The sequence below is a fragment of the Talaromyces atroroseus genome (assembly GCF_001907595.1).
Source record: "Talaromyces atroroseus strain IBT 11181 chromosome Unknown scaffold_2, whole genome shotgun sequence".
NCBI classification, from domain to species: domain Eukaryota; kingdom Fungi; phylum Ascomycota; class Eurotiomycetes; order Eurotiales; family Trichocomaceae; genus Talaromyces; species Talaromyces atroroseus.
In genome coordinates this window covers 2,024,892-2,051,849 of record NW_017971434.1, presented here as the reverse complement: position 1 = coordinate 2,051,849, position 26,958 = coordinate 2,024,892, and the positions used below count along the sequence as shown (strand labels likewise).

The following is a 26,958-nucleotide window of genomic DNA, read 5'->3' as shown; positions in this document are numbered from 1 at the left end:
GACAGAAACTACCCTGTGTGATGAAAACGCTCACCAGGTACTTATCTTTGAGTATTATATTATCTTTGATCTACAAACTTGCACCAAAAGAGAGTCAAAAAATTCTAAATTTAGGTTTTATTAATAATCTGTATAGAGCATTATTAGTTATTACATATTTAGAAAAGAATTCTACCGACAAGGGGTCGATTTTACGCGGAAATTACAATTTTGTAATTACGAAATGCCAATTCCACTAGTTAAGTTATTTACACTTACTACGTAATCAGAGAATCGCAGTATATTAGTCTGCTAACTAACTTGCAGCGACATTTCTATCAGTACTAATCCCAGATTAAAGAATGTCGCTCGAGATCATAGCTTCGTGGCTTGTTTTCATTCTGTCATTGCTACCGAGGAAAAAATCCTCTTTTCTGCGTTCCCTACAGAGCATGGTTGCTTCTCTTTCCGTCACCATCGGACTAAATTAGAGGTTGACAGAGGTGCGGAACTTCTCGCCGGCGTAGATGGCGTTGTCGCCCAACTCCTCCTCGATACGGAGGATCTGGTTGAGCTTAGCAAGACGCTCGGACCGGGCTGGGGCACCGGTCTTGATCTGTCCAGAGCGCAGACCGACGACAATGTCGGCAATGGTGACATCCTCGGTCTCACCGGATCGGTGAGAGACCATGACACCCCAGCCAGCGGCATAGGAGTCCTTGGCGGCCTGGATAGACTCGGTGAGGGTACCAATCTGGTTGACCTTGAGCAAAAGACCGTTGCAGGACTTGAGCTCGATGGCCTTCTTGATGCGGAGAGGGTTGGTGACAGTCAGGTCATCACTAGATTATGCAGCTGTTAGCACTTGTGTTTTAAAGGAAAGAGGGAAAGAAACTAACCCAACAATCTGGAAGTCAGAGGTCTTGTAGAAGTAGCTCCAGGCCTCCCAGTCATCCTCAGCAAAGGGATCCTCAATGCTGACAATGGGGTACTTCTTGGCCAGAGACTTGTACAGGTCGGCAAGCTCTTCATAGGTAATCCACTTGGTGGGGTCGCTGTCGGGGTTCTTGAAGTCAAGATCGTATTTCTTGACGTCGGCCTTGTAGAATTCGCTAGATGCAACGTCCATGGCAATCTTAACCTTGCCAGTGTATCCGGCCTGTTCAATGGCTTCGGAGATCAAGTCAAGAGCCTCCTCGGCAGTCTGAATATCGGGAGCGACACCACCCTCGTCACCGACGTTGCCGGCAGATTGGCCGTACTTCTTCTTGGCCAGAGCCTTGAGTTTCTGGTAAACCTCGGCACCTTGGCGGAGACCCTCGCTGAATGTGGGAGCAGTGCTATCGAAAGAGGTTAGCCCACAATCAAAGCTCGCTCCCAGAAATATCTGTTTACTTACTCCGGGACAATCATGAATTCCTGGAAGGCAAGTCGGCCACCAGCGTGGGAACCGCCGTTCAGGACGTTCTGGAAAGGAACTGGAAGAACATATGGCTTCTTGGTTCCAGCAAGGTCGGAGATGTGAGCGTACAGAGGGACACCCTTCTCAGCAGCACCGGCCTTGGCAATGGCCAAACTGACACCAAGAATGGCATTGGCACCGAGGTTGGTCTTGTTGGTTGATCCGTCGAGCTTGATGAGGAACTCATCAACCTTGGTCTGGTCCTTGACGTCGATGTTCTCCTTGATGACGGCAGGTCCGATGGTTTCGTTCACGTTCTGAACGGCCTTGAGGACACCTATATGCATTTACGAAAACCCAGGATCAGTACACAATGTCCCCTCACATTCTGTGCGAATCTCACTCACCCTTGCCACCCCACTTGGTCTTGTCGCCGTCGCGCAGTTCGCAGGCCTCGTGCTGACCTGAACCCCTTTTGGTTAGCAACAGCAGTCTCGAGGATTCGTCAAGCCAGATCAGACAAACCGGTAGAGGCTCCCGAGGGAACAATGGCACGGTGCAAGCCGGTCTCAGTAACGACATCAACCTCGACGGTGGGGTTACCGCGAGAGTCGTAGACCGAGCGAGCGTGGATCTTGGAGATAGGCATGTTGGATAACTGAGTGGGAGTTCAGTTAGAATGACTGCGAAGAAAAGGAGAAGAATGAAGCTGGATAGAGGAGGAGGAGGAAAATCAGGAGGAGGAGATGACGAGGGTGGCAGATGGTTTTTAAGAGTCGTTGCTAAGGTAGCAAAAAAGTTTCACCGACAACCCCAATCGAGAGGCTATGTAAGCTGGCAACGTGACTCAATGGATTGCGTCAATTGATGCGACACCGAAGACTCACTCTGTGCTAGCTGTACAGGAAAAGGGGTCTCTGCCAACAGGATGCGACTGAGAATGCTGGTCTTGGTCGCTGTAGAGGACGACCTTGAGGGCGTTGTTGTTTGTGTTTGGTGGGATGGTGGGGCATGATGATCTTCCAAGGTTCTTTTCTCAACATATACGTACCTGGGGACAGGAGTGTGCGATCAATGCAATTAGCGCTGGGGATTAGCTGTTGCAATGGAAGTAAGCTGCAAGCAGTAGCAGTCGCTCTTGTACTGTGTGTATAGATAGATAGATATATAAGAAGGACAGCCTCTCCATAGTCGTCCATGGAGGGGCAGCAGGCGCTATATACCATGAAGACATCATAGCCCTGACCACCAGCCTTGCCGCGCACCGCCGAGGAACTCGACCACAGTGGGGCAGCCCCTGTGCTCTTCGGGATGCCTCTTATTCATATATGCTGCTATTTCTCTACTGATCAGCTTACGTCCAGCGATTTCTCCCGCTTCTCCAGTCGGGGAGATGCGGAGAGCTGCTGTTTTCGCGCCGGCACGGAGAGCCTGTTTTGTCAGGCACCAGCGATGTTTGCCCTGTTTGCACGCCGCCGTCCGTCCATGGCCCGTGCGTCCCAGCTGTCAGTCACGTGATACGACGCATGCTCAGTCAGCCGGTACCCTGTCTGCTTAGCTTGTTGGGAGCTCACCATCAACATCACCCATCATATAACATCGAACACTACGACGCATCCGTAACCTCGTTCATTGCATGACTGTCTCCGCTTTCAGTCCTTGATAAAAAAAAAATAAAAGTCTACGGTTTCAGACCCCCACCCACGAGTGTTTCACATCCCCTTCCCCAGAGAACCAGTGCTTGGTTCTTCCGTCACGATGAACGGCGCTGTCGACCCCGAGAGAAACCAGGCCATCGAGGATTACAAAAAGACACTGCTCGACCTGCGAGAATGGGAGGCGAAGCTGAAGTCTCTGCGGATGGAGATAAAGGACTCTCAGAAGGAGTACGATATAACCGAAGAAAACATCAAGGCTCTACAGAGTGTTGGTCAGATCATCGGTGAAGTTCTCAAACAGCTCGACGAAGAACGATGTAAGTAGATGCATACGTGCATGGCATTGCATCGGGAGAGTCTGGATTAACCCGAGCAGTTATCGTCAAAGCATCATCGGGCCCAAGATACGTCGTAGGATGCCGTTCCAAGGTCGACAAGGCGAAGCTAAAACAAGGCACACGTGTCGCCCTCGACATGACAACGCTTACGATCATGCGCATGCTCCCCCGTGAAGTCGATCCCTTGGTGTACAACATGTCGCTGGAAGATCCTGGTCAAGTCAACTTCGCCGGAATCGGTGGTTTGAACGACCAAATCCGAGAGCTCAGGGAGGTTATCGAGCTGCCGCTGAAAAACCCGGAACTCTTTATGCGAGTCGGCATTAAACCGCCGAAGGGTGTCCTGTTGTATGGTCCTCCTGGCACGGGAAAGACGCTGCTTGCGAGAGCTGTGGCAAGCTCCCTGGAGACAAACTTCTTGAAAGGCAAGCATATTACAGGATTTCCGCTCCAACATTTTCCTTACTAATAGATTCCAGTGGTTTCGTCTGCTATTGTCGACAAATATATCGGTGAATCGGCGCGGTTAATCCGAGAGATGTTCGGATATGCAAAAGAACACGAGCCATGCATTATCTTTATGGACGAGATTGATGCCATCGGAGGCCGTCGATTTTCCGAGGGTACTTCTGCAGATCGTGAAATTCAACGGACGTTAATGGAACTGCTTAACCAGCTGGATGGTTTCGACTATCTTGGAAAGACTAAGATTATCATGGCTACAAATCGACCAGACACGCTTGACCCAGCGCTTCTTCGTGCCGGACGTCTGGATCGAAAGATCGAGATTCCTCTTCCTAACGAGGTGGGACGCTTGGAAATTCTCAAAATTCACTCCAGTACTGTGGTGACGGAAGGCGAGATCGATTTTGAGAGTATCGTGAAGATGAGCGATGGTCTCAACGGAGCCGATCTGCGAAACGTCGTCACTGAAGCGTATGATTTTTTCATTCTTGTGTTTTTGAAGATATCATTACTGACTAGCTTGCAGTGGTTTCTTCGCTATTAAAGATGAACGAGACTCCATCAACCAAGACGACTTCAACAAGGCGGTCCGCAAGGTGGCCGAGGCAAAGAAACTCGAGGGCAAATTGGAGTACCAGAAACTATAATGCTATTCATTTATACTTTCCGATGGAGGTGCATGTGCATGTAAATTAATTAGATGGCTATTGCGTCTTATACACTACTGCATTGTTTCAGTCGTCTGACATAACATTGCATACTTTTTGAGTCATTTGCCAGTAATAACTGTCTAAAGCAAGCTAGCGTTTGGAAAACATTGAAGCTTTGATCAGTTTTCAGTATTGAGGGTCGACAGCGGTTGCGGCCACGTTGGAGCTTAGCTTAGGTTAGCTTCAATGTTTAGTTTCTGGGGTCGCCATCACATTCCAACACTAGTTACCTCCTACACTGTCTCTCTATGCCCTCGCTTCTCTCATAATTATAATCCATATACCAGGCTATGCAAAGGCATAACACACTCGTCACTCCTTTACCAATTGTATATGCGTGCACATCCTTCCGGAGCCCGTAATCCTCCAAGCATCTAGCGCCCCTCGTTTCGCGGACCTCGATTACGATTTACGATACCATTGCGACATTGCCCCGGTGGCAGAGGGAGAAAACCAAGTCGAATCACATACAAGCCAGGTCCTTCCCTTCCCCCTGGCACTTCCCAGGGAACAATGGTGGGCGGCACATTCGTCCACTCATCTCAAAACGACCATTCCCAGCAGAGCCTCGACTGGAGAGCAACATCATCATCATCGCGCAGCAATCTCGGCGGATATGGTTTCTCTCAATCAAAGAACAACAATCATAACAACAGCGACAGCGGCATCGGCAAGATGAGTAGCTTTTTCGGCGGCGGAAGTAGGAACAAAGCTCGAGAATTGCCCGTGTACAAGGACAAGCCGTACTTCAAGCCGCGTCGCACGGGACGGAGTCAGGCCGCGAGCCGCATAATATATATGGTTTTCGCGGCATTTGCCATTGTTTTTCTATATGTCTTTTGGGGAAGCTGGGGAGGTCCTCCAGCTGTTAGTGGGCCGACTGGAAATACGGGTGAGAATCTGTGGAAATGGGTTCAGACGTTTGATGATGAGGTTGAAAAACATGAGGGTGGTGCTTCGTCAAAGGGGAAGGTCAATTGGGAAGAGAGGAGGCAAAAGGTCAAGGATGTGTTTACTGTCAGCTGGGACTCATACGAGAAATATGGCTGGGGTGAGTTGCTGCAGCGTTTTTCTTCTTGTGTTGAGGGGGGTTGATATACTAAATCTCTATTTATTACACAGGATACGACGAATACAAACCGGTCTCCAAAAAGGGCAAAAACATGGTTGAAGGCGGCTTGGGCTGGACCATTGTCGATGCTCTCGACACCATGATTCTCATGAATCTCACGTCTCGAGTGCAGCATGCTCGGAACTGGATTCATACGTCATTACACTACGACCAGGACCACGACGTGAATACTTTCGAAACAACCATTCGCATGCTAGGCGGTCTTCTATCGGCCCATTATCTATCTACGACCTACCCAGACTTGGCCCCAATAAGCGACGACGACGTTGGAGCCCCCGGGGAAGATCTGTACATTGAAAAAGCAACTGATCTGGCGGACCGATTGCTAGGCGCTTTTGAGTCTCCTTCTGGAGTGCCGTATGCTAGTATCAATCTGAATACGTCCGAGGGAATCCCATCACATGCAGACGGCGGCGCTTCCTCGACGGCAGAAGCGACTACTGTGCAGTTGGAATTCAAATACCTAGCCAAACTGACTGGCGAAGCGGAGTATTGGCAGATTGTGGAACATGTCATGAAGGTTGTCGATGAACAGCAGGAAGAGGATGGACTGCTACCAATCTTTATATACGCGGATACTGGCAAGTTCCGGGGCCATAATATTCGATTGGGAAGTAGAGGTGATTCCTACTATGGTAAGTTTAATACTCTCATCTCCACTTTTATCTATTTCATACTGAACCACTCGTAGAGTATCTCATCAAACAATACCTACAGACCTCGGAAGGAGAACCCATCTACAAGGAAATGTGGGACGAGGCCTTAACAGGCATCAGCAAACATCTAATCACATATACCAGCAACGCAAAACTGGCAGTTCTAGCCGAGCGACCAGACGGTATTGGAAATTCTCTGCTGCCCAAGATGGATCATCTCGTATGCTTCATGCCCGGCACAATAGCACTCGGAGCAACCCGTGGCGAGTTACTGTCCGATGCAAGGAAATCATCGAGCTGGGGCCAACGGCAAGACGAGGAAATCCTGCTTGCAAGGGAGTTGATGAAGACATGCTGGGCCACATACCTGGTGACTGCGACGGGACTAGCACCTGAAATCACGTATTTCAAGGTCGATAAACCGCCTACAATGCTAGCAGACCTATACCCGGACTCGACTCTGCTCCTTCCAAGCAATGAAGCAGCAGCACACCAACAAAAAGACTACAAACCGAAAGATCTTAACCTCATATCTGCGCCTCTAGAAGATAGGGAGGTATGGAGATCGGATATTGAAATCCACGCCCAGGATACGCACAACCTCCAACGACCGGAAACCGTCGAGTCTCTCCTGTACATGTACCGGGTCACTGGAGACGAGCTATATCGCGAATGGGGATGGGAGATGTTCAAATCATTCGTGAAATACACCGCAGTCACCGAGAAGGTAATGCCGGAAAGGAATGAAGACGAAGAAAAAGAGAACGCATCATCACAAGACGAACTGAGAAAGAAAAAGGATTCGGAAGAAGAAGAGCCGGCAACTTATCGTATTGTGGGATTCACTTCCCTCTCGAATGGAGATATTGACCCGCCAATGCAGCGCGACAATATGGAAAGTTTCTGGATGGCAGAGACGCTGAAGTATTTCTATCTGCTATTCTCGAATAGGGATTTTATTCCCTTGGAGGATGTAGTATTCAATACCGAGGCGCATATTTTCCCTCGATTCAAGGTTGGGGGGGAGCTGAAGACGGGGTGGACGAGAAAACCGCGCTCGTAATTTTTATTTTTTTATTTTTTCAGTTCTTGTTGCATGTACTTGTTTCTTTCTTGTATATACATAGCTTGTCTGTCCGCCTTTCTTTCCTCGATTTACTTGCAATATACCATGGATTTGTCAAGTGTACATCTGCGTGCATATATAATATTGTATAGGTATCTGCAGAAGATCACTACGAATTCCGCTCAAAAGCAGCATCAATCAACTTCTTATACCCTGTCACAGCAGCCTCCAAATCCCCCACGGTAATCGCCTCATCTGCTCCGTGAGCCACAAAGATGCTGCCCGGTCCATACAAATACCTATGCACGCGACCAACAGGTCTACCGCCAGCACCGTCATGGAGCTCCAAATACCAAGCATCAGTGGCATAGTTCACAGTCACGACATCAAACCCATCGACATCCGTATCAAAATCAATCGGTTTATGACCCGTGCCATTATTCCCCCATTCAATAGCGACACTCTCATCACCTCCTGTAGCCTCACGTACAGCCCTAACCACAATCTCCTTCACCTTCTCCACGTCCCCATACGCCAACCGAATATTCACCAGCGCCTCCGCATACGCCGGCACAACATTACTCGCAATCCCAGCCTCGACGCGCCCAATATTAATCGTCGATTTCCCCAACTTCGCACTCCCCGGAATCCCACCTTCAGACTCGGGAATGTCGCCTAGCGTCTCCAGCTTTGCGAGCGCAGGCAATAATGCAGAGAACGCACTGCGGCCGAGCCATGGATATCCCGAATGCGCGGCTTTGCCCGTCGCGGAAATCTTGAAGAAGAGTGAGCCCTTGTGGCCAGCCACCAGGGCAAGTTCAGTGGGTTCGCCGAATATGACGGTGTGGAAGGTTGGCGGGGAGGTGTTGAGGGCGGATTGCGAGAAGTGTTGCATGCCGATTCCGTCGACTTCTTCGCCGACTACGAAGAGGAGGCCTAGCGATGATGATGATGATGATGATGAAGCATCGTCGCCGGGTTGTTGGAGATACTCAAGGGCTGAGATTATTTGAGCGGCGACGCTGGCTTTTGCGTCCACAGAGCCACGGCCGGAAATGAGGATGTTGTCTCGCGTGGGTTCGGCGCCGGATGGTAGACTCAGACTGTACGGGATATAAGGCGGTACGGTGTCGATGTGGGTTGACAATAGAACCTTGGGGGCACTCGGGCTCGATTTCGGGTATGCATATATATTGAATCGTGTGTTGTTGTTGCTTGCTGCTACAACTTGCTTCTCGACCGTGAAATCGCGTGCGTCAAGGTATCGAATGATGAAATCGCCTACTTCTTGCTCATTGCCGGAGATCGATTCGATTTTGACGAGGTCCCGGTGCAGTGAGAGTAAGGGCGAGGTGTCAATTACGTGCTCCAGGTCGAGTTTGTCTGCTGTAACAGCAGCATTGTGCGGCTCTTCGATGGAGCTCAATGGCTGTTGTAGTTGTTGTAGTCGCGGAGATGGTGCGGGGTGCGGAGACGCTCTGCAAGCTCCGGCTAAGAGTAAGCCGGATGTGAAGAGGGATATGGCCCTCATGGTTATTTGTAGAAGAATTGGGCAAAAGTATATATATATATATATGTATATATATAGTGGAATTGTTCAATTGGACTCTTTCCGCCTCTGGGAATTGTTCTGGCGTCGCGGAAACGCCATGAGAGATAAGACGACTGCTTTAACTTTTCTCCCCGGAATGGTCACATGACCTGATGGCGTCAGAATGCACAGCAGGTATGCAAGATTCTAAATTGCGAGGTAATAAATATTAACGGATATAAGTTCTTCATCGTGCTAGACGTCAGTTAGATCCGCAAAAGAAACACTAGACAGACTCAATTATCATTCTCCTAACTCACGGTCATTCCAAAGCTGAAAAATGGGAAATCATCGCCGGGGGGTTGAGCGATGAGGCCTGGTCCGGAGTGGACTCTCAGAACACGATGGGCAACACCTAGTCTCACCGATGAATGGATGTTCATATCTCTGTAAATAAAGAACCGGAAGCCTGAACAGTGAATGAACTATTCCAGCCGTTCTCTGTCACGCTGTGTTGCTGCTTCGTGCCGTCATACTCGATTACATAGTCTGGACGGGACGGGCCGGCCCTCTACATTAGCTCAAAGCCCGTAAGTATAGAGGCACGAACAATAAACGAATGTTTCTCTAACCTGCTATCGCACAGAAGTGTCTTCTAGCTCCAAATTGATATATCGGGGGCAATAATGCGGCATGGAATCGCATATTAACCGTACCACAGCGCTTACCCCTGCCAAGGACCCGTTTCGAGAGGGGGGTAAATAGTATCACTGGCTCATGTTGGACAGAGGCATGGGCATGCATATAGCTGCTAAGGAGTTTCAAGAAGTTTAGGCGATATGGGGATCTAACTGGCTTATATAGTATATATTAGACAGTAGGAAGGCCAGCATTTCGTTGACTACGATTTCTAAAATATTCATCTCCCACCTAAGTAGTAGATTACTTCCCTGTACGCCGATTGTTCCAAGTTATAGCCTATCTAGATAGCTCGTTCCAGCTAACCAAAAAATAATAAGCAATGATAAATTCCCATTATGTTTTCCGGGTTTCCATGGAATTAAAGACTACACCATGCCTAAGTTGGTCGATAGATGCCTTCCAAGGCAACAGCACCCTGAATATATTGGAATTGCCTGTTCCCACCACCCTTCTTTGCAAACAGCGCTATCTAGGCATCTTAAAAATGTGTGCATACGACCCTTGGGACTACAACTGGGAGGGCAACCGCTTTAGACACAAAGGGGTCCAATACGTGATTGAGGAGCAGCTTACCGAGGAAGAAAACGTTGAACTGGCACAGAGGCATGTCTTGACTCTAGCACATGAAATAGAAAGTGGACGCCAATTCATGCTAAAGCTGAGTTACGAGTATGTTTTTCATTTTCACGTTCTTGTCCTATAGTCTATAATTGCAGTTGCATCTTCTAATCCGCTGTAAACAGCCTGGATCCTGAGGAGTTCGACATTGAAGACGAGGACGAGCACGAAGAAATGGTTTGCGATTACTCGGGATTTGAAGCAGACTTGGTCAATTTTCTGCACGGAATTGGCCACGAACCAAAACTTTTGGATGCCTATGGCTATCTACAAGGAGAAAACCACCCATACGAGAGCGGTGCTATCTACTTCATTGCAATGGAGTGTGTTCCTGGAGAGAACGTTGATGAGATTAGAGACGAGCTTACAAAAGAGGAGCTTCAAAGTATTAGGAGGCAACTTGCTTACATTTTGAATGAGATGGCGAAGATTAATAGATGCTTCGCGAATGAAGACCCAGCGTGCTTGCGATATGACAGAAGGGCCGACAAACTGTAGGTCTTTCGACCCCTACGCTCTATTTTTCTGAGATAACTAACAGACTCTGACTCGGTAGGTACGTCGTCGACCTTACGCATTGATGTTTCAATATCTCGAAAACGAGACAACCACAGAGAACAGTGCGTTTGTCCATGCATTTAACCTCTGGAATGATTAATCACTCGATACGGTACAGCCTCAGGTGCCTCGACAGTCCCAGCAGCTCTACAAGCCTCCACATAGGAGGACACAGGGAGAACCATCTATGATAGCTCCATCTAGGGGAAGCATTCGCCCTTCGACTGGATCTCCGTCTAGAGAAAACATGCGCCCTTCAGCTGGGTCTCCGTCCAAGGAGAACACACATCAATCTACCAGCACTCTACCCCCGGGCTTTTACAGGATGAAGTAAAACGGCTCTACCATTTGTGGAATGCTAGCTTGGATCTAGCTTAGGTACCGCTCAGTGTTCATTCTGGCAAATGCCCGATCAATCCAAACATCCACTGTTCTTAGCTATCTCTGTCTCTATAGTTTAAATGAAATATAGATCGGCACCTAGTCAGTCACACTGGAAATAGATCTTGTTCGTATCTCATTCTGTCGTATTACAGAGCGGAATGTCTTCTACATCTATTCTTACGTACATACACGCCAATAACCCAGAGCCCTTACCTGCCTAGATAACCAACAAAACTATCTTCAGGTGCACTTGTTGGTTCGCCTGTATTTAGGCAGGGTGCAATGTGAGAAACATGATATGAGCATTTGATGACTACCTTCTAGAATACAAGAACTGGTAGCTCCAGGGTCCTCTTCATTGTTAGTGGGTGTCATGTGAATCGGGACTAAATCCTGGAGAAACATTCAAAGATGCTGCCTTGGAAGGCATCTATGGGTAACTAGGCAGTGTAGTCTTGTTTACATGGAAGAGCACTTTCTCTTAAGTTTATTTTTGAGCGAGTTCTTTGCCTAGACGATAGAGGGAATTGTATTGTATAGGTACCTAGGTACGTTACCAAATAAGTACCTCTGGCGGATTTATATACAACGTCTCTAACCTATCTATTCAGTAAATACATATAAATATATCCTATATAATAAGATATATTCTAAATAAATCTGTATATCAACGCTCAGACTTTAGGGGCAACATCGTAAACCATAAAATAAGAACCATACTCCCCCGGTCCTCCATACTTGGAGTCATCCTGGATGAGCCGCTCTACTTCTCTAAACCCCAGTCGCGAATAGACACCGACACCGGCCTTGAATGCGAGAACGAATATCGGAATCCCGACACTTTTCGCGTACTTGACACCGCTCTCAACCAGTGCCGTGGCAATGCCCTTGCCCTTGTTGTCAGGATGAACAGCAAGATAGTCCAGTGCTAAAAGATAAAAGAAAAGGTCCATGTTAGAGTCTGGCGAAGGGGAGAAGGGTCTAAATGCGAGAATCATACATATATACGGCCTGGAAGCCAAATGGCGGTTTTTGATGGCCGTAACCGGGACATCAATCTCGCCCACATCCGCCCTTGGCTCCCACCATGCAGAAGCAGCTAATTCTTGCAGACGCTTTTTCTCTACCTCTTCCACATCTGGGACCTGCGCCTGGACCCATTCGGGGCTGCCGTCTGGAGCGGTAACGTGGCTGGATGGTAGAACCCAACGGGCATATCCTACCAGCTTGCCCGTCGCAGGATCAATGGCCTTGATGTGTCGTCGGTCTTCGCGGGAGCGTAACAGGTTGTTTGCCTGTCGTTTTTCCGACTGTTCGATCAGATATTCCAGAGGCATGTCCTTGGACCATGAGAGTATCCAGTTGGGGTCTTCCCAGAAGGCGGAAATGTTGTTTCGTGCCAGAGCGCTGGCATCAGCGACTGTGCATTGTTCGATTTTCCAGGCTTCATTCATGGTTATGACTGATATACAAAAAAAAAGTTCAAGAGGAAGAGTGTAGAAAATCTACAATTGAACCCCAAAAAAGATACGAGCGTGTCCGTTTCAAAAGGCGTGATTGTGTCTCGCACTAATACCTGACTAAATACCCCCACAGTTCTTCACTAACAGAGCTTATTGTCTCTGTATGTAGTATTGTATAACATTTTCGTATATTTCCCGTTTGTATCTATCCTTTCTTCATTCGAAATTGCAGGGTTTAGAGAGATTTTAGGCTCAAACATATCCTATATCATATCCACTGGAAAAACAAGCCCGGTTTCGGTGGTAAGTATGAGTTAAGTAGGTAGCCAAGTATATTACTTCTGTTAGTGTATTTTATTTTAAATGGGCATCCTGTTTATTGAAGTCTTAGGGGACTGTGCTGTCAAGCCAGGGTCTAGTTACTATATATAGTAGTTGACATAAGTGTTGGTATTGACTATCGGTATCTCCCTATGGCTTACTATATATGAAAGTCTTATGCACAACAACCCTATAACTCTAATACTTGACTGACATAGTGACTCACTAGACACTAGGGGGTCATCGACGTATTCACTGCTACTCTCCCATACGAGCGCCTGTATATTAGTTCAAGGCATACGGAGGCAGGTCCGCAGGAGGGAAGCATCTGTCTGTTGCCTCACTGTTGTTTCCCCACCACGCTGGGAAGGATAGATTGGGCAGATTGACGACAAAGATACAGACCTATGAAGGATGTTAGTGTGAATGGAATCAGCAAGCAATAGGAATGCCCGAGAACTAACCAAGGTCATCAGTTGAGTGCCGCAGTCCAAACCAACACCCGTGAGATAATTGTACTTTCTCCACCACACGGGGGCGTAACGCGGGAGAATACCCATGAAGAGGATACAGGCTAATAAGGACATGAAGAAGTTGACCGTCTGATACTGCGGGAAGAGTGTGGCACCAAGGAACATCAGAGACGGATTGAACCATTGCTCCATGTTCCATTTGGGCTTCCATTTCTGCACCAGCCAGACGAGCAAGACAAGACCGGGCCCAATGATAAACGAGTAGTACACCCAGGGATACTGCTCGTTGAAAAACCTTTTGGGGCCGAGGATCCCCCAGATAATCGATTGGGAGTAGTAAGAGCGCGTCTGCACGGCATCCCAGGCTTCTGAAGAGCGCTGGCCGATCAAGTAGGGTCGCTCACGGTCCACAATCAGTTGCATGAAGCCGTAGTTGATGAATGGGCCCAGCAGGGTGCCATAGACCTGTCCCCAGAACATCTCGCGCTCTGGTATCTTCATGTAGAAGCCAAACTTGTAATCCGAGATCAGGTTCAGACACTGCTCCAGCACAGTGTAGCCGTAGGTGTACGAGGCCAACACGGCAGCCGGCTGGCCTGGGAACATTAGACCGGCCAACAGATCACTGAAAGAGCCCATGCCAATTTGAGTGTTAGCAATGGCCCAGAGAATACCATTGGGCCAGGTGAATGCAAATGAAACGAGACAAATGACAATCAACCCCCACGCAGGCATCTTCATGTTGCCCTCGTACCCCTGGGCAATACCGATCACTACACACGGCACTAGCAGGACAATGTACCACCAGTGAGGCACTCGCTTCTGGAAGTCCATGAGCTTGATGTAGGGGTCATCATAGTCGCTGCGCGTGTTGTTCCAGGCGTTCTTGAAGTCTTCCCAGCCTGACTTGCCGTACCAAAGTATGGCGTATGTCATCGAAGCCGTCAGCGCGGCAAATGTCCAGAACCAGAAGAACACATAGGAGGGGGCCCAGTAGGGTTTGCCGTATTCGGCCAGCGCTGTCTCGTTTAGCGTACGTTGGACAGTCACGATGGCTGACACGTCGTAGGTGCTGCCATTGGATGTATAGGTGTCGGTGTCCATGGGGGCGAAGTTCAACGCATTGAATGTATTGGTGAAGTAGATTATCGGATAGAGGAGCCACATGCAAAACAAGGCAAAGAGGCCCTGGTTCAAGCTCGACCAGAGAGGCGTGTAGTATGGGTACAAGAACGAGATGTAGTTCCAATCCAGAGAGAAGTCAAGGATTCCCTTGTTCGGTTAGTTGATGTTTTTCTCTTCATTTAACTAGCACAAGGGAATGCTTGACTAACGAATCCATAGTAACCCGACCCAAGAACAAATGCCTTCCAGTTACCATGTCCAGCCCAGCAGACGATCGGAAGAGACGCGAGCAACGGAAAGAACAGTTCTGGGACCCATTCCCAGCAGAAGGTAATGCTGGCTACAATTGCAAAGTATTTCAGAGCTTTCTTGGTAGCTGACGGGCTCCGATGCATTGCATTGAAGAGAGACACGTTGGGCAAGACACCCGGATAATACATCGTCGGGGGGCGAACAAGAATGTCACGGAAGAGACCACAAAAGCCGTAGCCGATCATCTGCGTGGCAACGAGGAAGAACATGGACCATCCTGCATTGAGCTTCTCGCCATAGTATAGTTCCATGGCAGACAGGGGGCCCAAGCCGTAGGCAGTGTAGCACTGGCATCAAATTAGCAAGCAATCGCTATGGTATATACATAGCTGTAAAACGGAGTGAGTGCTTACACTCCCCCAGTATGCAACGACAATCAAGGCATGCTCCTTTGCGTTCCAAGGCCCAGGGTTCATTGACCATTTCCATCCAAACCAATTCATTTCACGGGTGGGAAGGTAGCGCGCCATGGCATCACCCATGCCCCAGGACAGCAACTGGACGGCATAGCTCGTGATGCTATTGTAGTATGGCTTGAAGTAGTAGAAGGTGGACAGCGCACAACCGACAAGCACCCAAAATGTAGACAATGTCCAGAACCGGAATGTGAGAATCGGTTCACTGTTTCGTTAGTGTCATTGAACTCAATGGTAGAGGACGTAACGTAATGGAGAAAAGCAGATGAAGAAAAGGAGGCAAGGAGTGATCTGCTCAGTTGGGCATCGTGACCAGAAGAAGCAGCAGCAGCATGACAAGTTTACTTTGCAAGAAATTCACTTACGTCGGGTCATTCCTCAGATCGACGGTTTTGGCGACCTCGGGAACAGGATAGTTACTCAAACGGGGATCGATGAACTCGTCATTATCATCGGGCACAATGCCTTCTCCGAGCGGGACATCCTTGTAATGGCCTTCAAAATCTTTCCCGGCGACGAAGCCCGGGGCGACCTCGACATCGTGGATGTCGGCAGCCTTCTTCTCATCGGCGAAGGCGCCCTCCTCGGTCTCTTCCACCACAGAGGTGGAGATGGGGGTGTCATTGTCTGTCATGGTGGTAGACACAGTTTACGGAGAAACAGCGGATGATTGACCAAGATGAGAAAGTGAGATGATCCGAGGTTTTTGAACCTGGAAACTCTTGGGGGCCTGCCTCATAGTCAATCCCCGCATGGCGTATTCTCGGTTTTGGAGGACAGTGCATCCATCTCGCCGAGCTTGTTAGTTACTATCGCTCTTGTACAGATGTCAAAAGAAGAGAATGCAACCCTAGACACTTATCTTGCATGGCAAAAGGCCGGGCCGGGCCAAGGAGGGCTTGTAACTATGCTATCTAGTCTACTTTATACAAATGAATTATGCAACTTGCCTATGTTTTAGCGAATACACCGACTCGCTGAGATAGAGGTGGATTACTGATCAATGGAGACTTCTCTTTTTCCTACTGCATGCGTTACTTCATCTGGTAATTCCCAGTATCACAACGAAAACAATACTTTCAATATGGAGTAGCTCAGACACTTCGCATAGGCTATACACCATCCACGTCCCTTCTGAGGTTTAGTTATACAAGTTTATACAGATAATTGCCACCATGCTAGGCAGAATTAGCTTCGTATAGTCAATTGTAATACCCCGCCGGACTAAGACGATGCTGCTAGAGGGGCGGTCATGACAAATGCTCAGTGACTATCGAAGGGCGCCATTCTTGATTGTAGTCAAGCTATGAGCAAGACCATGCTCTAGACTTCTAGATGGGACTCTTGAGTCCGAGCCAGGCGCCCAAAATTGCTTTCATGTTGATTCCTGCGGTCAATCCGATAAACCCAATCCTCGAGCTAAACTTGGCTACTGTAACCGGGTCGGATCATTAACGTCAGACTATCAGCACTTTATTTACACCCACTAATTCCCTAGGCCTCGCAGCAGCGTGTTCAAGACTCTGTTGGCTTCTATTGTATACCTTAGATGCTCCAGGGAAGCCCAATTCGGTCCATGAGGTGTATGGGGACATGCCAATAAATTCCAAACACAGCAAGACATATACATGATCATAAAACAATAACAACCCTATAAAACTCTTAAAAGGGTACGTAAACCTGCCAAAAATGGCCGAAGTAGCTTACCCACCGCGCTTATCGATTAAGGAAGGTGAAAAGGCATTCCCTCCCATATTTTATTCAGGGTTTATTACTGATTTATGTTTTATGGTATTGTCCAATCATTCTTTTGCCCTATTTGACTCTGTTGGATATACTAGACGGTTCACTGAGGAGATAAACTTCAGCTTTTCTTATCTTTTTGTTTTCATTTTGCCGCGTGTATCTACAGCGTACCCACAGTGGTAACTACTAGTCTGTGCTTTGTAACATCTCATGCTGATTAGATGCTGGCGAGTCACTAGATGTTTGGTTCAAGCTAATCTGTGTAGCTGCTGTTAATAACTGGCTTCCGCATCAACTCCGCAGTAGGACTGCTCGCACAATGTGTCATATATATGATATAGACAACGAAGTGTCATCCAGCTCTATACGATGTATACGCCGAAGCGCTGGAGTTAACTGGATATTAAATTTGATATCCGTTCGCAAACTGGAATTGAGTGATGACTCGCCAGACAATTCTCACCGCCTGATTTGGGAACAAGGTTTTACCACCATGTGTTGCTGCAGATGCTTTGATAGAACCAGCTTCAATGAGTATTGCTTGCTTAGTATGTATGGGAGAGACGCGTGGCGTGGCGTGGCGGGATAAATGGGTATGCTGAAGTAGTATTCCGTCCTTCGTTGTTCTTCTATTCTGAGAGTGGCAGCTGGACTACTTATATACATAAACATAAACATAAACATAAACATAAACATAAACATGGTATGCACAGACCCATATCCCTATCAGGACTGGGATATTCAACATGTTTGTCCTTGCCCTGTCCCTGTCTTGCAAATGAGAGTAGTCAAGTTTCCACAAACCCAAGACTAGACGATACCTCCAGTGTCCCCGCGGCGTAGACGGCGTTGTTGTTACCCAGAAATAGAGTTTATCGGCCTTATATATGTTGTATACGGAAGCGAAGAAGAAGTTGTACGATTCACCGAGACGTAGCTGAAGCTCGTACCTAGGTATACATCGTGTTTAACCCCTTATCTCTATAAGAGAGGTTTATTCCCCCACCTTTTATGAACGTGGTACTTTTCAGCTTGACATAGCATGACAGCCACGACCTATGCATACAGTTAGCGTGATTTATCTTTCAAACTGCTTCCAGAGTCCCAAGGCGGCGATGTTTACCAGACCAAGATCCGCCCCTCCAGCAGCTTCCGCCCTCCGGACAGTCCTATCCTTCTCATCATACCGGGTTGATTATATTGGCTTCGACCAAGTGGACGGTAGCAACAGTCTGCTGGCCAATATTGACCAGCAGGGTAATACCAGCATTTTCCTTTGCCCTAACCTCGACAGCCTCCTCATGGCCCTTGCCGAGCGTATTTCTAACCGTCAAATACAGCGCGAAGAAGTCTCGTAACGACGAAACACGCCACATCACGCAAACTTCCAGGTCATTTGGGCTGTGCACTTCCCAATGACGATCAATCTTGCGAAAATCGAACAGCTGAGTGCCGGTGGCGGTCTCTCACTGTCCGGCACCAGCTATTGCTGCCATCAAAGGTAACCCAGTCTCTGGGGCCGTTCCAGCTATGCCTCATTTCGTGAAAAAAATATCAGATTCAAAAATGAAGAGTGGCTGGCCGGAGTTGTCGACGACATCGATGCTTTTGAAATACCGGTCGTGGCATTGCATCACAATAGTGCGAGGTTCGTTATGAATAAAGCCATGTGTTATGAGGGGTGCGCTGGAGACATCTCCCAGACGAATAGGTAAACAGTCTCACCAGAAATAGGAGAATAATAAGAGTATGATAGAGTAGGGTTTGCGATATTTTACTGAATGACGTCACCGGAGCAGTTATCGGGAATCGCTGGGCTTGATTGGCTAATCTATAGAATCAATGTTTTTTGTCAGTCTTCTATGCAAATATAGATAATGAAATATCTACATCACATTTGATAGAATGAGCTCGAAAGAGCGTTATAGGCGATAATAATGACTTGTGTTTTTATTAACTATATCATTAACTACATGAGTCCATAGTCCATAGCTTATATGGACGCTTGGGGAAAACAACAATCAATTATAAGCCGCTCCAGGTCGGCCAGTTTATATGGCTTAGTCATGTAGCCCTGGATGCCGACGGACGAAGCTCGATGCAAAGCTTCATCCGTCACATCTGCGCTCACAGCTAGCACCTTGGGCGAAAGATCGGGTATCGAAGGAACACAGGATTCGCTGCTTTGGTCCCAGTTTTCCATGGGAGTATGTTTAGAAGTGTTGTTGTTGTTGTTGTTGTTGTTGTTAGGCGCCAGGCGATTGCAGTGTTCATCGATCATTTCGAAAATCTTTGATGTGGCTTCATATCCGTCCATTTCCGGCATCCACAGGTCCATCAGGACTACATCGATCGGCTTTGTTCTCTTCCGGTTGCCTTCGTTTGCAATGACCGGAGATGAATTCTCAGCGCCACTATCGCTTCCTTGCGTAGACGGGGATGAGATGGGCGGATATGATGATAGCAATGTTTCTTGCATAATACGAACGGCCTCACGTCCATCATAGGCTTCGTACACGTCACGATATCCTAGCTTGCGTAACATGTTTACTAAAATTTTTCGGTTTATTTGATTGTCCTCCGCGACTAAAAATGTGAGAGGATGGCTCTTCCCGAGTCCAGCACCCTGAAGAGCGGTAGACGGTTGACTAGTTGTTCGCGCACAGGAATGAGAGTATATGAGTTCTTGCGCGGGCATGGTGGGTATGGAGGGAATAATAGGAGGAATATCTGCAGATAAAACTGTTGCTGGTGGTGGAAGGACCTCCATATTCACAGGCTGTACGATTGTACCAGCAATAGTAACATCAACCACAGAAGAACCAGTTAAATTAGAAGGTAAAGGAGGAGTAGCCAATGGTGCGGCGGACCCGTTGTATGGAGTGTTGGGTCGGCTCAGAGTACCCGAAGGGTTGACAGGTATCCGGATTTCGAATTCAGACCCTCGATCAGGACCAGACGTAGAAGAATGAACGCAAAGTAAATCACCGCCCATCTTCCTTGCTAGGCCTTTGGCAACCAAAAGGCCAAGACCAAGTCCATCTCTCGTGCGAGTCGTCGAGTCATCCTCCCGTGCAAAGGGTTTAAAGAGACTGGGGAAGAACTCCTCTGGAATTCCCATCCCTGTATCGCGAATGTTGATGCGCATATACTGCTGAGGAGATCTGTTACACGACGTCGCCACAACGGTGATTTGGCCACTTTCTGTGAATTTGACAGCATTCAAGAACACACATGATATCAGTTTGGCCAGGTCACGTTCATCGACATATAAAGTGTCCGGCACCGTTGCATCTACAGACCATTCTATACTTTTGATGCAGGTCTCTCCGTTCGATGCCAACGCATGAACGTTTATGTGTTCGCCCAGCAACGTCCTTTGGCTCAAGGTTGATTCTGGCCTTTTGCCCACGTGTAATGACTCATTGATGACTAGATGTAGAAGATCACGAATCTTGGTGTGGCGTATGGCGGTAGGTGGTACGCCTTCAACCACCATCTGCTGGGCCATTCGCCGCGTAGCTAGTGATGATGGTCTTTGAGCAACTGCATTAACAACCACTTCTTCGATGCGACCTTTCGCCGGAGAATAAACAATCTTGTCGCTTTCCTGGATTGCGTTCTTCACTTCGCTGCGTGGGGATAAATCCCCATGCGAGGTATTTCTCCTTGAGGAGCGTTTCGGTGCCCGTCCATGGCCGGCCCAATCGATAGATATACTTCGGCGGCGTTTGTATGGATTGACTGGAAGCTTGTTGTCCTTGAACGAAAATCTTTCTGCCGACGCAGCAGCGACACAAGATGGTGGCAGGTCTTCCATGATGTCAGCATACACTTCTTTCTGCGGGGTTTCCGGAACCTCCATGTTGAGATCATAGGCGTGCACGACGTTATCTGCTGCTTCGACTGCACGCCGAGCACTATCTTGAACCAACTCAATGTTTTCTTTCAAATCTTGCAAAAGGTAGAATGATTTGCTGGCTGCTTTGCTGGCGACTTTGCTGGCGGCGACTTTGCGGGCAATTGCCTCCTCCACACTCGCGTGCATGACATCTAGCATACCAACAACTCCCTGCATTGGTGTTCGCAACTCGTGCGATAAGCTGGGGGCGAAGGGCTTCAAGGGATGTGCAAAGACGGGTGACGGAGGAGCAGATGCGGGTTCGTGAAGCTTTGCATTGTGTGCCAATGGTTCGGAAGGCGGGGGCGAGAATGTTGCATCATTCAATGAAGTAGGTAAAAAGTTCTCATCCACCACACGCTGAGCTACCACATCCTCTAGAGAATGCAACAGCATCTCGACATATGACCATGAGAATGATAGTTCTTGCAAACCTTGACTTGTCCACATCATCCCAAAGTGGCCAATGTTGCGATCCCCAGAGTACAAAGGTACAGCGATAAGGGCATCAGCGGCGAAAGGCAAGTCATCAGAGCATAATCGGTCGGGAATAAGAAGCACCTTTCCGTGTTTCATATGCTCACAAGCTTTACTGACAGCAGAGTAGCCACGCTCTCTGAGCAATCCCTTATTTCCATATTCATCGTTGTAGTAGCAGGTAGTAAGCATATTCTGGGAGGGCTCTTCGTCGTTCATTTCGTCGACCTGGCAGCTAATGAATCCACTTTGAGCATGACCGAGTTTTGCTAATCCTTCTAGAAACTCGTCCCAAGCCAACTTCGTATCGGGGGTTTTCAAGGTTGTTTTTAAAGCGATCAAGCGTTCTGTAGCATCGCTCTCTCGATCATCGAAGTGCTTGTTAAGCAGTGCGGTAAAGCCGGCATCGCCATGATTCACTGAAACGCCGGAGCCCTCGGTAACCAAGCACAACGACCGTCGAGGAAGAGGTGATATGGACGACATTTCGAACTATGAGACTGTCGATTATAGGTGATGAGGAACGGAAGACGGCGGAAAAACCATCACAGTAGACGAAAGTTGGCCCGACAAAGTAGTCGAGACGATCTGTATTTCACACTGTGACTTGCTGGATTAGCAATTTTCCAGCACAGAAGACCTCAGGTTCACTCCGATTTCCCATGCCCTAATGGTGAACAAACAAGAACTTACAACCCTTATAAAAGACCATATACAAGGACGTGTATATAAGCCGCTCAGCCGGTGCCAGACCGGATTTGGCCGAGTCGAACAGAGGAATGGAAAGACTCTCGAGTGCGAAGATGGGACGATGCAGTCCAGTGTCCTATCGTGGTCCCAAAGGAATGGAAGGAAGGAGGAAAAGAAGCCTAGAGGAGCCTGGACCGCAAAGAGGGCAAGAGGGCTCCCTCGCTCGCTCTTTCTTTCGGCTTGAGAGTCCAGCCGGCTGCCGAGCTCAGGGCCCAGAACAGCGCGGGCCCCAGCGGTGGGTCCTGTCCAAATACGGTCACATTATACACATTAGCGCGCACACCATGCCAGACACTACACTCGGTATTTCCAGAGGGTTTACAACTAGATGTTGAAAAATATCCATAGGAACGCCTGTCCGATTGATTCTTCATCTCGACAACCTGCGTTCCCCTGTGCAATAACTAATGCCAAATGGCAAATACACGGTGTCACACCGTCAATACCACTAGCGATTTAGCGCGATGGGGACTGATCGCCCATCTGGCCTTCTGACGAGAGGGCAGCCAACCAGCGCGCGCTCATAGGGAAAGTGGGACTGAACCAGGCAGTCTAGACCCGACAAGCGCGGAGGGTCAGTGCCCACCGCCAATCAGAGCGCTCTGCCGTACTTACGCGCATATCCGTCTTCGACTGCTTTGCATATGAAATTAATGTAATTTTTCTGGCAGTACGCAGTATTCCTAGACTGCCATACGTAGTTATAACGACAAGTAGTCAAGTACACAGTAACCAACGTTAACTAGTTCCCTAGGATATCCTCTTATTAATCTCGGTCTGGATTGCTAATTAGCCTAATCTGGCCTCTTCCGCACGAGGTGGGGTGTGCGCTGTTGAAACGTGCTTTCGGCGACCCCGCTCCATGGCCGCAGTTGTTATCCTATCAAGTAGTTATTCTGTTATAACTCATAAATCATGCAACGTGGATATAATAATTATCCCACTCGATGCGAATGTGTTATAATTTTAAAAAAAAAATCGGACCAGGTTTCAGGCTGGCCCCACGGCCTTAATTGAACCTTGGTTCCGGCACTCTGGATGAGAGATGATTCTTGATATCGACCCATGCGTCATTTACATACCAGGCAAAGCATTAGCTAGAACCATTTTCAAGATGTTCTGAACATAATCTACTTTCTCAGCTATGTTAGTCGCAGTCGGACTGCAGTGGTGTGAATTTCATGCAAGAGGTATTACTGACATCAGATTTGTATACTCTCTAACTGCACGCATTATGATTATTTTCAAGATAGCTCTTTATCACTCATACAATATCAAAATCATATCCAAGTCATGCTATGGATGCTACGATTAGCTGATACCTAACTAGGTACATCCTTGCAAGGTTGATAATTATCTTGCTGATGACTATTCGCAAAACTCCTTGCCACTCAAAGACTCTTCAACCTGAAAGTCCGGCTGGAACTCGCAGTAAAGGCTCTCCGGGGTCGATGTCATCTTAAATGTATATCTCGCGACGTCGTCATCTATATACACCTTTTCCATCCCATGAGCAGCCGCGGCGTCTGCTTTAGCTGGATCTGGCAGCTCCTTTCCATCAACGTGAACAGGTACGCCGCCTCATCCACCGTCTCCCCTACTGTCAAGAGGCCGTGATTTGTGAGCATGAGGACTTTGCCCTTAGGCCCAAGGGCATCGGCGAGTCGTTGACTTTCAGCGTCGTCGAACACAACTCCTCCAAAGTCCTTATAGATAGCCTGGGCTTCGCCATAAAACACGCAGGCATCCTGGTTGATCATCTCTAGGGGTCTGCCGAACGCGGACCACGCCTTGCCGTGGATGGAGTGCGCATGGCATGCCGCGTTTACATCGGGCCTGGCCTTGTGCAGAGAGCTGTGGATAAAGAATCCGGCGCTGTTCGATGGGCGGCTCATGTTGCCGCCGATCGCCTTGCCCTCGTAGTTGACTAATATCATGTCGGAAGCTCGCATCAGCGCCCATGCATGGCCCAGGGGGTTCGTCCAGAAGGTGTGAGGGTGTTCGGGATCACGAACAGAATTGTGGCCGGCCATGCCTTCGGTGTAGCCATTTCGGGCGAAGATGCGGAATGCGGCCGCCATGTGTTCCAGTATATGGGTGCGATGCTCATGGAATGACGGGAATGTTGGGATGCCACGGAGGGGCGTGCCCTGCGACAAGGCCTCAAGGGCGCTCTGGTCCTGTTTGGCAGTGGGCAGCCATCGCTTGCCATTTTCACGAGAGACAATATCCTGAGTGGCCTGCGGTGCCATGGCCAAGTACAATGTGTGGTGATATCAGATCGTTTTGTTCCTTAGCAGGGCAGTCAGTCCATGATGGGCTTGGGAGATGTGTGCAAGGAGGTCCGCGTCATCGTGTTCATATAACTAGGTATATTATAAATTTTACTAGGCCCTTTTACTTCTTTTTCTTCTCCATCTTCTTCTTTCTCACATCATTCAGGGAGTATGAATCCGTCTAACGGCCTTTTGCCTATTTCAAAGGGCTTCCTCGATGATTATCTAGGTATGCATGTACGCGCACAATATGTGTGAACTCCATATCACTGCAGAGCCTCTTCACTCAAGAGGCCTTTGCACCGTTTGGCACTGTCATATCCAGTCCGATTCCTCGCGATGCCAGCAGGGCACTGCCAGGGGATCTAACAGTCATCCAGCCTCTGTATTCACGTGCTCCCACACCCCAGTATGTCAATGAAGGGTCTGGCATACAAATCGGCCCTCTGCACCTACTAGAAAATGGATACAGTCGCACGCTCCCAGCGGAGTGCAGGCAGAGCCTTATTGTTCGTTCTTCTCTTCATTTCCACGCGAACCACGTACTGCTGTGCAAGTTGACTGCCTTGAGCGCCATCCCTACACGAAACAGACGTTTGTTCCAATAGCTATACCTGCAGGAGCGTCCAATTCTCCACAGTCAACAATATCCTCCTTTCTTGTAGTTGTGGCGCCGACTACTACTGCCATTCATGAGGCGATTCGGGTTGATGATATACATGAGAAAAACAGCAGTTCCGCAACGAATGCCCCGGACCTGCTACATCTCAAAGCCTTCATTGCACATGGCAGTCAGGCAATCTCCTACAACGCAGGAACGTGGCATGCTCCTATGATCGTGCTTGGGGATATCCGGGTGGATTTCCTAGTACTCCAGTATGCAAATAGGGTCAAGAAGGAGGATTGTGAGAAGATATATTTTGAAGCTGTAGCTGTGAAAGGATTAACTTGATGAAAGACCTAACATTACCGGCTGTCTGGCAGTCCAAGAATGTCCATAAACTATCTTTTCATAACAGCATGAATTTGGAAAATTTGATGAATACAACTAGCTATACAGCTATTGAAGCCTACAGGACTGTGCCATGATATCTGTGGCCAATTCTACGAAATAAAACCCTAGTTTCAGGAACAATTGAAGACAGAGCTGCTTTGCTGACATATTGAATCAAGATCTGAAAAACTTCCACCTTCATATATTAGTAGAGTGAGGAAAGGTTCTAGTCGTCAGGTTTATTAGTTCATCTGACAGATTTTATCATGATGCGTGACGTGTATGATTGCTAAAAATTTGTAGTTGTCAAAGAATAAACGATTAATTTAAGCAACGAAACACAACAAATATCTAATCTTGTCGTCCTTTCAATAATCGCTTTGTGACCTTGTCCTTCTCTATAATATAGACGTTGGCACCCCAACCGGAAAGTGCGTCTCTGTCGACGGCATTTAAGAGTGCCTGGGAGATGGTCTCGAAAAGATCCTCGGGGCCCTAGAAATTTAAAATGAGTATTCGTGTTTAAAGCCATGTGTAAGATAGAAAGGCGGGGGAGGACAAAATAAAGCTCCGGCATACCAGGTCAGGCTCCCACAGTCCCTCACAAGTACCAAACAACTGATCACTCGCTGTACCACTGACGATAAAATCCTTGGCAAAATCGATGCAGCCGATGCTATCAAACCCACAAATGAATGGCTTTCCAGTCGTATGATTAATTCCTGCAATAACGGGAGACACAAAGTACGGCCCGAATCGTCGCTCGTACAGACTTGAGCTGACGAGGTTTGCCAGAGTCTGCGGAGAAATGTGTCGTTCTTCACGGAGTCGGTACATGTTGACCTTGTAGCGGAAGAGATCGGAGACAGTAGTAACATCGGTAGCCAGCCCCGTTAGGCCGAGATAAGTCGATGGTGCGTAGTTGAAAATCTTGGGGAAGTTGTTGGATACCGTCAGGGCTTGCATACCCAGTCGCAGATCACAGGCAATTGCGACGCAGTCCTTGCCCACCATTGCCACGCAGGCACCGCCATCTAGGATAGAAGCTTTAGTATACGTAGATAAAAAAACCGAAAAAAGAAGCGTGAGTCTATCATACTGATGTCGAAGGGCGAGCTCTGGATGAAACAGTGTCAGGTCAGTCAGCTACTCTTCGAGAAGGACAAAAAGGGCTGGAAGCTAAAGGAGCTTACCATGATGAACTATTGTTTTGTCCTAAAGACAGGAATAAACTGAAATAGAAGCCAGTGATGGGGAAAGGTCGTGGTAGAAGAGGAAACACAGCGAATGTGAGCTGGTAGGTGATGCCTGAAGCAACACGCGTGAGATGGGACCATGGGGGAGCTCGGGCCAGGCGGTAACCCTTTTGGGACTGATTGAGCAATGACGCTCTGCCTCTGCGGCTGCCATACAAACATCCTCGCCGAACCTCATCGAAGTTGCCAGTGCTTAGCAAGCTCGCAGTCCTTTTCATCTGTTCTTACCATGATATTGTAGCCAACTAC

The 26,958-nt window shown here is 48.2% G+C and overlaps 11 protein-coding genes across 11 annotated transcripts; 4 read left to right on the top strand and 7 right to left on the bottom strand.

Moving 5' to 3' along the window:
- Nucleotides 1-466: 466 nt before the first annotated feature.
- UA08_02821 (Enolase) lies at nt 467-2,030 on the bottom strand (the record flags this gene model as incomplete). Its single annotated transcript, XM_020264905.1, has 5 exons — nt 467-821; nt 879-1,319; nt 1,379-1,718; nt 1,789-1,845; nt 1,907-2,030. 5 exons carry the CDS (start codon nt 2,028-2,030, stop codon nt 467-469), a joined length of 1,317 nt encoding a protein of 438 aa, XP_020122461.1.
- Nucleotides 2,031-3,139: 1,109 nt separating this feature from the next.
- On the top strand, nt 3,140-4,489 carry UA08_02820 (putative 26S protease subunit rpt4; the record flags this gene model as incomplete). Its single annotated transcript, XM_020264904.1, has 4 exons — nt 3,140-3,311; nt 3,365-3,730; nt 3,857-4,313; nt 4,369-4,489. 4 exons carry the CDS (start codon nt 3,140-3,142, stop codon nt 4,487-4,489), a joined length of 1,116 nt encoding a protein of 371 aa, XP_020121866.1.
- A 576-nt stretch (nt 4,490-5,065) lies between these two features.
- Nucleotides 5,066-7,403, top strand: UA08_02819 (hypothetical protein; the record flags this gene model as incomplete). The annotated part of the gene is made up of 3 exons (XM_020264902.1): nt 5,066-5,603; nt 5,675-6,319; nt 6,376-7,403. 3 exons carry the CDS (start codon nt 5,066-5,068, stop codon nt 7,401-7,403), a joined length of 2,211 nt encoding a protein of 736 aa, XP_020121865.1.
- A 172-nt stretch (nt 7,404-7,575) lies between these two features.
- Nucleotides 7,576-8,937, bottom strand: UA08_02818 (putative carboxypeptidase; the record flags this gene model as incomplete). The annotated part of the gene is made up of 1 exon (XM_020264901.1): nt 7,576-8,937. One exon carries the CDS (start codon nt 8,935-8,937, stop codon nt 7,576-7,578), a length of 1,362 nt encoding a protein of 453 aa, XP_020121860.1.
- A 1,186-nt stretch (nt 8,938-10,123) lies between these two features.
- Nucleotides 10,124-10,838, top strand: UA08_02817 (hypothetical protein; the record flags this gene model as incomplete). The annotated part of the gene is made up of 3 exons (XM_020264900.1): nt 10,124-10,308; nt 10,383-10,751; nt 10,814-10,838. 3 exons carry the CDS (start codon nt 10,124-10,126, stop codon nt 10,836-10,838), a joined length of 579 nt encoding a protein of 192 aa, XP_020121859.1.
- A 1,035-nt stretch (nt 10,839-11,873) lies between these two features.
- UA08_02816 (hypothetical protein) lies at nt 11,874-12,653 on the bottom strand (the record flags this gene model as incomplete). The annotated part of the gene is made up of 1 exon (XM_020264899.1): nt 11,874-12,653. One exon carries the CDS (start codon nt 12,651-12,653, stop codon nt 11,874-11,876), a length of 780 nt encoding a protein of 259 aa, XP_020121858.1.
- A 615-nt stretch (nt 12,654-13,268) lies between these two features.
- Nucleotides 13,269-15,943, bottom strand: UA08_02815 (hypothetical protein; the record flags this gene model as incomplete). The annotated part of the gene is made up of 5 exons (XM_020264898.1): nt 13,269-13,388; nt 13,448-14,728; nt 14,791-15,180; nt 15,247-15,514; nt 15,675-15,943. 5 exons carry the CDS (start codon nt 15,941-15,943, stop codon nt 13,269-13,271), a joined length of 2,328 nt encoding a protein of 775 aa, XP_020121857.1.
- Nucleotides 15,944-19,048: 3,105 nt separating this feature from the next.
- UA08_02814 (hypothetical protein) lies at nt 19,049-21,919 on the bottom strand (the record flags this gene model as incomplete). The annotated part of the gene is made up of 1 exon (XM_020264897.1): nt 19,049-21,919. The coding sequence occupies one exon, from the start codon at nt 21,917-21,919 to the stop codon at nt 19,049-19,051; it is 2,871 nt and encodes a 956-aa protein (XP_020121864.1).
- Nucleotides 21,920-23,670: 1,751 nt separating this feature from the next.
- On the bottom strand, nt 23,671-24,435 carry UA08_02813 (Meiotically up-regulated gene 14 protein; the record flags this gene model as incomplete). Its single annotated transcript, XM_020264896.1, has 1 exon — nt 23,671-24,435. The coding sequence occupies one exon, from the start codon at nt 24,433-24,435 to the stop codon at nt 23,671-23,673; it is 765 nt and encodes a 254-aa protein (XP_020121863.1).
- A 274-nt stretch (nt 24,436-24,709) lies between these two features.
- Nucleotides 24,710-25,548, top strand: UA08_02812 (hypothetical protein; the record flags this gene model as incomplete). The annotated part of the gene is made up of 3 exons (XM_020264895.1): nt 24,710-24,868; nt 24,932-25,364; nt 25,520-25,548. The coding sequence occupies 3 exons, from the start codon at nt 24,710-24,712 to the stop codon at nt 25,546-25,548; spliced, it is 621 nt and encodes a 206-aa protein (XP_020121862.1).
- A 256-nt stretch (nt 25,549-25,804) lies between these two features.
- Nucleotides 25,805-26,467, bottom strand: UA08_02811 (Proteasome subunit beta type-3; the record flags this gene model as incomplete). The annotated part of the gene is made up of 2 exons (XM_020264894.1): nt 25,805-25,948; nt 26,033-26,467. 2 exons carry the CDS (start codon nt 26,465-26,467, stop codon nt 25,805-25,807), a joined length of 579 nt encoding a protein of 192 aa, XP_020121861.1.
- Nucleotides 26,468-26,958: the final 491 nt, after the last annotated feature.